The sequence below is a fragment of the Sturnira hondurensis genome, unplaced genomic scaffold (genome assembly GCF_014824575.4).
Source record: "Sturnira hondurensis isolate 20B ecotype Veracruz unplaced genomic scaffold, ASM1482457v3 Scaffold0019996, whole genome shotgun sequence".
Lineage (NCBI taxonomy): Eukaryota > Metazoa > Chordata > Mammalia > Chiroptera > Phyllostomidae > Sturnira > Sturnira hondurensis.
In genome coordinates, this window is record NW_028092627.1 from 351942 (window position 1) to 363968 (window position 12027).

At 41.4% G+C, this 12027-nt stretch overlaps 1 protein-coding gene across 4 annotated transcripts in view; it reads right to left on the reverse strand.

Moving 5' to 3' along the window:
• POU2F3 (POU class 2 homeobox 3) overlaps nt 1-12027 on the reverse strand; it is a 118953-nt gene that overhangs the window by 46622 nt on the left and 60304 nt on the right. For 2 of the 4 annotated variants that reach the window (XM_037028545.1, XM_037028546.1), the window contains exon 1: nt 231-1307. The exons of the other annotated variants lie outside the window; for them this stretch is intronic. In XM_037028545.1, the coding sequence (XP_036884440.1) occupies nt 231-326 (96 nt within the window). In that variant the 5' untranslated portion in view covers nt 327-1307. Of the gene's footprint in view, nt 1-230; nt 1308-12027 lie in introns of those variants that run through there. 4 annotated transcript variants of the gene reach the window in all.

Here is a 12027-nt window from a genome sequence, read left to right on the forward strand (position 1 = left end):
TGTCCTGTTCTCAACAAGGCTCAGTCCACCTTGTACTAGGGCTGTTGCCCTGTCCACAAACAAGAAACAGTTGACATCTGAGCCTCAGGTCAAAGAGGCAAGAATGACTGGCAAAGAAAGACAAATTCCCAGCTCTCCAAAAGCAGAGATACTTATCAACTGCTTCCCACCCAAGTTTGTAGGGGTGGGGAGGCTTAAATTAACACATCATGGATCTCCGAAAAAATTACCTTTCTAGTAGCATCTGCAGCCCATTTAAACTGGTGCAAGCACAGCTCAGCAGCCACACAGAGAGAGAAGAGGAAGACAAAATTATGGGTTCTCATTCATCAGAAAATAATAGGTGCTAATATTTATTGGTTGATTACTGTATATCAGAGACTATTCTAAATTATATATCTTAACTATAATTAATCCTTACAACATGCCTAGGAAGTAGACACAACACAGGCAGAATTAAAAAATACAATTATTATTATATTATCTTAACTACAGTGGGGAAACTACTTTTGAGAAGGGGAGGGTATTTAATCTCACCAATCATCTCATGCCTGAAAATTCTGTTGTGTCTATCTAGTTACTCACCAAGCTTATTTCCTGTGGAGCCAGCACTGGTTTACATACTCCTTATTCCGATATTTTGAGGAAGTTTTCAGACCTGTATCCCTCTTTGGATAGCAATTAAATTCTCTGAGGGCAAAGGCTATGTGTGCTTTTTCTGGGGCCCCCTTCCCAGTGCTGGAGGAACTCCATTTTCCACTGCTTTGTATTTCTGTGTGGAACATCTTGCTCTCTGTCTCCTGGTAAAAGTGACCTATCTCCCTGGTGGGTCTAGGTCACCTGTGCTTACTGAGGGTGATAGCAAGCCAGGAAATCATTTCCGAAATTTGTGGGGTGGTTATTCTGGCTGTCTTAATAATTAGGAGGCTTTATTTGCATTTATTCAGCAGAGGGCAGGCATTCTGGACATCCTGCAATGTAGAAGACAGTATAAAATAAAAAACACTTGCTCATGTCCCACACAACTTTCATATGACTTTTCAGTGTATCATCAGACATTTGTGCCACTAAATAGCCTGCCTATAATCATACGAGCCTAGAACCCAATTCCACTTTTATGCAAGCACAAAGTACTTTTGTACACTTTTAACATGCACTGAGGCACTGACTTTTTTCCAGAATGGCATTTTCTGTATAAATTGAGGAAATATGACATTTTATTTTCTTAGAGGTTTACCAAGAGTTGTTTAACATTTTGGAAAATTATGGCTTTTGAACTGCCAATATAGCATACTAGTCAGTCTGTATTTGTGTCTGTCTCATTTATATAGGTGTAAGCATACTACTATCTTGTTAACTTCACAGTCCCGGGCTTGGCCAGGTCCTCGGCCTATGCCCCAGGCCCCTGGCACAAAAAAAGGAGTGCTTCTGAGACCCCAGCAACCTCCTACTCAGCTGGAGGAGACAGAAGATGGAGGCGGAGTAGGACAAAGGATTTCGCTTTCCTCCACATGCCAGAGAAAAACCAGGCTGATCTGTGGAGGAGCGCAGCAGATAGCCAATAGGGACCCAGCATATAGGAAGGCAGGACTCCAGAAAGAGTAGCGGACACTGAATGACCAAAGGTTGAGGAGAGGAGACAACCACAGATCAACAAGGTACGAGGGAACAGCACAGAGGCTGCAGGCCCTCTGCTGGGCCGCGGCAGGACCCTGGCCAGGCTGCCCGGGTCTCTGAGAGCTGAGGGCAGGCAACAACAACCCTGGGAGAAAACTAGTCACCAGCACCCTCCCTATCTGGAAGGGCACAGCTTGGAAAACACCAGGAGACATTGGTTTGCCTTTAGTGGCAGAGAGAGGAGTGGGCATTGGGAAGCACACCAGAGAGCTCTGATAATCCGTGGAGTGAGGTTGCGGTTGCCAGCTTGGGGAACTGAGAGTCGCCCATGCGTTGCCTGTAGCTCGGGGTCAAAGCCGGGTCTGCCACAAACCCTGGGAGACTTGGGCTACTAGCAAGGCCCCCGGAAGAGAGCCAGTCATTAGCTCCCTCCCTACCCAGCTGGGCACAGACTGAAAAACCCGGGAGTGATGCTGTGGTAGCTGGCTTGGGAGAATTGTGAGTTGCCCTGTGTGTTCTGCCACAGCATTGGGAAAGGTCCGTGCCCAAGCCTGCGAGGCCAGGAAAGCCTGGCTGGGAGTGTGCGCCCTCATGCCAGGACAGGGCTGAGAAGCCTGGAGAAAAATCTGCTCTCAGTGGGGCATGGGAGAGCGGCACCAGTCTGGATCTTGGGAGGGCACTGGCGAGACCAGTCGAGTTCACTGAGACGCGAGAAAGGCCACATAAATAGTCCCTCAGGCTGCTGCAGATAGTGAGACCAGAAGAAAAGTTTGACCAGCTAGAAAACAACAAGAGGAGTAGGTGGAAGCGAAGAACACCAAGATACCTGCAGGAGACTGCACCACTGAATATCACAGGTATCCTATCACAGAAGTTCACACCATAAACCCAGCGAACCAGAACAGATCAATTTAAGAAGCTGAGGCCAACAAGAAGAGCATCACAAACAATGGGAAGACAAAGAAACAATCCCCAAAATGAAAGAAAAGGAGGAAGTCTCAGAAACAAGGTTAGATGAAATAGAGGCAAGTCAATTATCAGATATTGAATTCAAAGCACTGGTTATCAGGAAATTCAAAGAGCTTAGAATGAGCTACCAGAAACTACAGGGGAGCTACAATGAACTTTCCGCAAACTATACCAACATGAAAAAGGAAATAGAAACCATCAGCAAAGGCCAAAAGGAAATGAAGAATACAATTTCTGAACTGAAGAACACAGTGGAAGGTATGAAGAGTAGGATCGATGAGGTGGAAGACTGCATAAGTGAGCTCGAAGACAGGGTAGAAAGAATCTCCCAGATGGACCAAGTAATGGAAAAGAGAATCAGAAAGAATGAGGAGAATTTAAGAGAAATGCAAGACAATATGAAACGTAATAATATCCGAATATACACCAGAAGGAGAAGAAGAAGAACAAGGGATAGAAAACCTACTTCAAAGAGTAATAACGGAAAATTTTCCTAAGTTGAGGAGAGATAAAGTCACACAGATTCAGGAAGCGCAGAGAGTCCCAAGCAGGTGGAACCCAAAGAGGCCTACTGCAAGACATATCATCATTCAAATGGCAGAATTCCAAGAAAAAGAGAGAATCCTAAAGGCAGCAAGGGGGAAAAAGGAAGTAACATACAAGGGGGTCCCAATGAGGTTGGCTACTGAATTCTCAATGGAAACATTCCAAGCAAGAAGAGAATGGCAAGAACTATTCCAAGTAATTAGAAACAGAGGCCTACAACCAAGGCTACTGTACCCAGCAAGGCTCTCAATCAAGATAGAAGGCCAAATAAAGAGCTTCCAAGACAAAAGTAGTCTAAAAGAATACGCCTCCACCAAACCAGCTCTACAAGAATTACTAAAAGGAATGCTTTAAGGAAAGGAAGGAAAAGAGAGAGACAGAGAAGAACACAGGTACATAAATGGCAATGATTAAGTACCTTTTAATAATAACCTTAAACATAAATGGATTAAATGCTCCAATCAAAAGACATAGAATAGCTGAATGCATAAGAAAGCATGACCCACATATATGCTGTCTACAAGACACCCACCTCAGGACAAAAGATCTACACAGACTAAAAGTGTAGGGCTGGAAACTAATTTTCCAAGCAAATAAACAGGAAAAAAAAAGCTGGGGTAGCAATACTCATATTAGACAAAATAGACTTCAAAAAAAGGGGGACCATAAAGAGAGACCCAGAAGGTCACTTCATAATACTCAAGGGAAGAATCCACCAAGAAGACATTAACATCATAAATATATATGCACCCAACATAGGAGCACCCAAATATATAAAGAAAATCCTAGAGGACTTCAAGAAAGATATTGACAGCAACACAATTATAGTAGGGGATCTTAACAACCCACTGTTAGAAATGGACAGATCTTCCAAACAAATTTCAACAAAGATATTGCAGCATTAAATGACACCCTAGATGAAATGGACCTAATTGATATATATACAGCCCTCCATCCCAAAGAAGCTAAATACACATTCTTTCCAAATGCACATGGAACATTTTCAAAGATAGGCCACATGATAGGACACAAAACGAGTCTCAACAAATTCAGGAAAATATAAATCATACCAAGAATTTTCTCTGATCACAAGGGACTGAAATTGGAAACCAACCCCACAGGAAAACACTCAAAACACCCAAAATCATGGAGACTGAATGGTATGCTATTAAACAACGAATGGGTCAAGATTAAAATTAGGAAAGAAATAAAAAAGTTTCTGGAAACAAATGAAAATGATCTCACAAGAACCCAAAAGTTATGCGACACAGTGAAGGCAGTACTGACAGGGAAGTTCATAGCAATATAGGCTTACCTAAAGAAGATAGAAACACTACAAACAAACAACCTAACCGGATGCCTGCAAGAATTCGAGGAACAACAACAAAGACAGCCCAGAGCAAGTAGAAGGAAGGAAATAACCAAGATCAGAGCAGAATTCAATGACTTACAGACTAAAAGCACAATTCTAAGGATCAATAAATCCAGGAGTTGGGTTTTTGAAAAGATAAACAAAATAGACAAACCTTTAAGTAGGCTCATCAAGAAAAAAAGAGAGAGGGCCCAAATAAATACAATCAGATATGAAAGAGGAGAGATTACAACTGAAACCACAGAAATAGAAGGGTCTGTAAGGAGTTACTATGAAGAGCTGTATGCCAAGAAATTTGAAACCCTAGGTGAAATGGACAAATTTCTAGAAAAATATAATCTTCCATAACTCAATGAAAAAGAAGCAGAAAACCTGAACAGGCCAATAACAGCAGGTGAAATTGAAGAAGTAATCAAAAAACTCCCATCACACAAAAGCCCTGGACCAGATGGTTTGACAGGAGAATTCTACAAAGCTTTTAAGGAAGAACTAACCCCTATTCTTCACAGACTATTCCCAAAAATCCAAAAGGAGGGAAAACTCCCAAACTCTTTTTATGAAGCCAGCATCATCCTAATTCCAAAACCAGACAGAGACACAACAGAGAAAGAAAACTTCAGGCCAATATCGCTGATGAACATAGACGCTAAAATCCTCAATAAAATATTGGCAAATGGCATCCAACAATACATGAAAAAGATCATACACCACGACCAAGTGGGATTCATCCCAGGGATGCAAGTATGTTCAATATTCATAAACCATTAAATGTAATACACCACATAAACAAAAGCAAAGACAAAAACCACATGATCATATCAATAGATGCGGAAAAAGCTTTTGATAAGGTACAACACCCATTTATGACAAAAGTACTTGGCAAAGTGGGAATACAGGGAGCATTCCTCAATATAATAAAGGCCATATATGAAAGACCTACAGCCAACATCATACTCAATGGGAAAAAAGTAAAAGCTTTTCCACTAAGATCAGGGAAAAGACAAGGTTGTCCACTTTCACCACTTCTATTCAATATAGTATTGGAAGTTCTAGCCACAGCAATCAGACAAGAAAAGGAAATAAAAGGCATCCAAATCGGAAAGGAGGAAACAAAACTGGCATTGTTTGCAGATGACATGATAGTGTACATGGAAAATCCTATAGACTCTACCAAAAAACTGCTTGACCTAATAAATGAATTTGGCAAAACAGCGGGACACAAAGTCAATATCCAGAAATCAAAGGCATTTTTCTATACCAACAATGAAACAGAAGAAGCAGAAATCAAGAAAAAAATCCCATGCGATATAGCAAAAACAAAAATAACATATCTGGGAATAAACCTAACTAAGGAGGTAAAAGACCTGTATGCAGAAGACTACACAACACTGAAGACAGAAATCAAGGAAGAGAGAAACAAATGGAAACATATATCGTGTTCATGGATTGGAAGAATTAACATTATCAAAATGTCCATACTACCCAAAGCAATGTACAGATTCAATGCAATTCCTATCAAAATACTGATGACATACTTCACAGACATAGAAAGAACACTTCAAAAATGTATATGGAACATATACGACCTCAAATAGCAGCTGCGATTTTAACAAAGAAGAACAAAGTAGAAATGATCACAATACCTGATATCAAACTGTACTACAAGGCCACTGTAATCAAAACAGCCTGGTACTGGCATAAAAACAGGCACATAGACCAATGGAACAGAACAAAGAGCCCAGAAATAAACCCAAATTTCTACGGCCAATTAATATTCAACAAAGGGGGCAGTAACATAAAATGGAGTAAAGATAGCCTCTTCAACAAATGGTGTTGGGAGAACTGAACAGCTACATGCAAAAAAATGAAACTTGAGCACCAACTTACACCATACACCAAAATTAATTCAAGGTGGATAAAAGACTTAAATATAAGCCATGAAACCATTAAAACTCTAGAGGAGAGCATTGGCAGGAAAATCTCAGATATTCCATGCAGCAAGATTTTTACTGATACATCCCCTAGAGCATGGGACATAAAGGAAAGAATAAACAAATGGGATCTCATCAAACTTAAAAGCTTCTGCATGGCTAAGGAAAACAGTATCAAGATAAAAAGAGAAGCAACTCTTTGGGAAAACATATTTGCCAATGGTACCTCAGACAAAGGTTTAATCTCCAAAATATACAAAGAACTCACTCGACTCCACTCAAAGAAGATGACCAACCTAATTAAAAAATGGGCAAAGGACTTGAACAGACATTTCTCCAAGGAGGACATACAGAGGATCCAGAGACACATGAAAAGATGCACGATATCACTAGTTATCAGAGAGATGCAAATCAAAACCACAATGAGATACCACTTAACACCAGTCAGAATGGCTACCATAAACAGAGAAACAAACAACAAGTGTTGGAGAGGTTGTGGGGAAAAGGGGACTCTCGCTCACTGTTGGTGGGATTGCAGACTGGTACAACCACTATGGAAAATCATATGGAATTTTCTAAGAAAACTAAAAATGAATATGCCTTTTGACCCAGCAATTCCACTCTTAGGAGTATATCCTAAGAACCCTGAAGCATCAATCCAAAAGAACCTATGCACCCCAATGATCATAGCAGCACAACTCAGATAGCCAAGAGTTGGAAGCAACCTAGATGCCCATCGGTCAGTGACTGGATCAAAAAACTATGGTACATTTACACAATGGAATTCTATGCTGCAGAAAGGAAGAAGGGGCTACTACCCTTTGCAACATCATGGAGGGAACTGGAAAGCATTATGCTGAGCGAAATAAGCCAGGCAGTGAAAGACAGATACCATATGATATCACCTTTAACAGGAACCTAAACAACAAAACAAACAAGCAAGCAAAATGTAACCAAAGACACTGAAATACAGAACGTGCTGACAGGGTCCAGAGAGGAGAGTGGAGAGAATCACAGGGGAAAAGGGGAAGGATTCACATGAACAAATATAAAGGACACATGGACAATAAGTAAGGTGGGGGGCGGAAATGGGAGGGAGGTGGGGAGCACTGGGGGGGGCAGGACTGGGAATATAAGACAAAAAACTGTACTTGAACAAGAATTAAATAAAAATAAAATTAAAAAAATAAAAAACTTTAAAGGTGCCTAAGGACTTACTTGCTGAAATACATATTATTTTATTTAAAATTATTTTTCATTCTCTTTTTATCCAAATTAGAGTATCTCACTGATTTTTATTTGTTTTCTCTGAATTTTATTCTAGGATATTAAAGGTGTTTTACAGAATCCTTGTTGCAAGGGATATTGGATCTTATAAGGCTAAAAAACGTTTTTTTGTTGTTATTGTTCAATTATAATTGTCCTACTTTTTCCCCCATTGCTCTCCCTTGTCCCATGGATTTAGAAGAAAGTGGGTATGTATGCCTTGGCTCCTTCTGGGGTCTGTCTGTTGGCTAGGAGGGTACTTTAAGATCTGCTTTTCACCAGCTCTGTCTCTGCCTAGTGGATTAATTTAATTCTAGAGTGAGGTCTTTGAAATCCCATTATGAATTGACATCAAAACCATATTCCCACTGCAGCTCTATCTGTGAGGCTCCTGTATCTATTTTTCAACTGTTTATAGTACTGGGGAGGGGAAATAAAGGAGGAATAATATGTATCCACATTCTAAAACCCAACTCTACTGCTCAGGGTTGAGCAAAATGTGGGTTGCAACTCCTCATCCTTCTCTCTCTCTTAGCCTGCCTGTTCCCCCCAATAATCCTGCCTCTACCTGTAAGTATGGGTCCAGAAACTGGATCTTGCAGCAAAGGTAAACAAGTCTCAGAAGACCCAGAGTCTCAGGTCCTCAATTCTCATTCTCCAATGTCTTCCACAGGGATGTCTCAGGGCTTCCCTCTGGGTTATTAAACCCACCATCTGGCTCTACTCACCTGCCTGGCTTTCTTAGACCCACTGAATAAGCCCCATGGGCATTATCATAGCACAGAGGTCCTCCCTGTCCTCCGCAATTTACTGTATTTTCTTCCCACTGGCTGGGTTTCCTGTGAGCAGGGACTGTGTTCTACTCACCTCTGACTCTTCACTAAGCAGCTAAGTACAGACTTGTAGAAATAATGGCAAATTCAAGTAGTTAATAACTTCCCTTGCCCTCTCCTACTTAGCTGCTCTGGTGTGGCTCTCTGAAGCTTTTAGGGGGAGAGGGGCTGGAGGAGGGAGCTTACTGTTATCACTACAGACCCTCACCTGCCAGCTTGAGGGTCTGACCCACCTCCCTAGTGTTTCCCTGGAAAAGCCTCACCATCATTTTGAATCCTTAGAGAATTTTCCTTAGGACCAATTTTGTTGATTTTAGAGATGCCCCATTAAGCCAATTAAACACTATAAATCAATACACACCAGGAGCAGCCAGAGAACCACAATAGTTCACTTTTAAAAAAATGTTGAAAAATCTCATCTGATTTACAGCTAAATGCTATGTAGGAGCACACTGGTGCTACTGCTCTGGACTAGCTGGCATGGGGTCCAGAGAGAGGCACAGGAAGTGAGATACTGGTATACTGACTGGTGCAGGTGAACTGAGAATGCTACCAAGCTCAGGACTGAGAGAAAAACCATAGGACATTGATTCTCAACTTTGGGACAGGAACCTCATGAATAAGGACACGTGCCAACTTGCTTCAGACTCTCTTCTGGCCTTACATACTTTTGGGCAGTCTTCTAGCAAGATGGCATCCAAAACATAGCTGGAAACATTGTTCTGATAATGGCCCTGGATGATGAGGAGTTCAAAGCAGTGTGAGGCTTCCTAGATGTTCGCCTGTCATTGTAGACTCTCGAAGATCCTTTAAATCAATTCTAACTCTCAGTGTCCTTCTGAAGTTAGCTTTTGGCCCAGAAAATGAAAGTATAAAAACTTTCTGGCAAGGAGAGCTGGCCCCTAGGCTCTTGAATTCACCAAAAGGGCACTCAGCCCTACCTTCTCTTCTTCTAAGCTAAAGCTTTCAGTGAGCCTGCCCTCTATTCATTTCTCTCTTTTCTTCATCTCCTATCTCTCTTTACAGGTCCAGACCATCAAAGTCTCCCTTATCTTCAAAAAGCTTTTCTTCACACTGTCTCGTTTCAGGTCAATATCTCCACCCCTTTGTCACCCCAGTCCTTGAAAGGGAAGTTATTGTCTCTATCATTTCCTTAACCTCTATTTACCTCTCAACTGCAGCAACCTGGCATCTGCTCTCACCACAAACACTGGGATAAGGCAATCACTGTTTCCTTCATTGCTTAACCATAGTTCATTGTCAGGCTTTGGTGTCTACAGAATCTTTGCATGCTCTGACACTGTTGGCTATACCCACCTTCATGAAAATCTCCCCTTTGTCAGTGTGGTTTCACTTCCATCCCTCTCACAATTCCATCTTAGTCTCATCTATAGGCACCAAGTCCTCAGCCTATCCCTTATGTGTACCTTCTCCTCTGGATCTGCTTTTGGTACTCATCCCATTCTGCACATGCTCCCTAGGTGACCTTACTTCCTCCCATCTCTTCAGTTAACACGGTTCAATGGTTACTCTGAACTCTGCATTCTGACTTGTCTCCTGGACTCTAGATCCAAATTTCTTACCACATATTAGGCACTTATAGCCTATTATCTGCCAATCCTCCTCCCTCAGTCATCTGGACAAATTTGTTCTACTTCCTGGTCTGTTGATCACTGGTTTCAGTACCACTAATGCTCAGCTATCTCAAGCTAGGAATCTAAGAATTATGCTGGAACTTTCTCTCTCCTCTGCTGCCCATGTCTAACCTATTGCCAAAATCCTCTTGATCCTATACCAGATATATCTGTCAAATATGGGTCTCTCCATGCCTACTGGCACAGTAATAATAAGTGCAAATACTTATATAGTGTACAGGGTGGTGCAAAAGTAGGTTTACAGTTGTATAGTTATATATGGAAAATAATACAATAATTAATAAATAATAAGGTAAGAATAAACTCTATTTTGCCTACTCACAACTATAAACCTACCTTTGCTCACTGTGTATGTGTTCTAGACACTTCTCTAAGAGGTACACACACACACATGCTTACACTCACTCACTCATTTGACCCTCCCAATAACCCTGTGAGATAAGTATAATTATCCTCTCCATTTTATAGATGAGAGAACAAGGGACAAAAAAATCTGAAGAACTTGCACAAGATCACACAGTTAGGTAGTGCAAAACATAGAATTCGAACCCAGGCAGCCTGGCTCTATGTTGGCATGCTTAACATCTTTGCTATAATCTCTTTCCTTAGCATTGCATACTTCTTCCTACTACAACAGCATTCCATCAGGCCTCTCTTGCATCAGTCTTTCATTCATCCTTCCCTTTCTCTTTACCCACACCCCCTTCTAATGGGCTCCCATTAAATGAAACTTGTCATGCTTGAAAATACCCACTACTTGAAAATGCTCCCTCCTGACCACAGGATAAAATTCTTCGCTGGGCATTCAAAGTTCTTCATAATCTTGTCCAATCCACAGCTCCAGCCTCATCTTCCACCACCTCATCCCATGCTGATCTCAGTTCCCCTGAAGGCTTACAATAGTGAGCCTTCACATGCACCATCTCCTATACCTGACATATTCTTTCTGTCACTCTCTGTCAGTCATAGCCCCTACTTTTCTGTTGTAATCCACTGCAGATATCTTCTCTTCAATGGTATTGTCAGACAGTATCCCAGAGCTCAGCAATGTTACATCTGTCACAGTATTCACTGCACAGTATTACAATTTATCTTCTTACAGATGGCACCCTCTTTCTGGAGCTTAGGAGTAACTAGATAGTCACAGAATGAAAGGTTGGCCTCGGATCCAGCCTGCTGGGTCTTTTTTCCTGTCCCTAAATTTCAAATGATTCTTTTCACTGGATTACATGAGAGCATAAAGACTAAAAAAATTCCATACTACAGATTTCCCCTCATTTTCTATATCTCAGGGTGAAGAAATGGGCACTCTCTTCCTCATTTCTCTTTAATTAAAGAAAATGAAAGGAAGGTGGAAGTCAAACTAACCAGTAGAATATGACATGACAAAAATGATGGGACCATGATACACAGACTGCTGGGCCTTAGACATTATTTCATATAAACTTGTTCATTTTATTCTTGAGCAAACTGAGGCACAGAAAAATAAAGGCAGCAACTAGCAAGGGGCAGAAAGAGCATTGGCACCCAGGACTTCTGACTTCTGATCTGGCTTTATTCTACTGCCTCTCAACTTTTTATATCTTTCCTGGAGACTGGTAGTGGCCCTGCTTCTACAGCCCCCAATTATCCCCGCACAGGCTCAGACTACTTTCTTGGGACCAGGAAATTAATAGGCTCATTTTGAAACTGCCTGATGAGCCAACATCCCTTGCTTATGCAATTTCAGGACAGCATTATACCCAGTACCTAGCTGCAAGTCCCAATCGTACCATCTGTCTTTGGGCCTTACAACTGGAGCTTCATCAAGAGCAGTGGCTCTTGATGAGCAGTGGCTC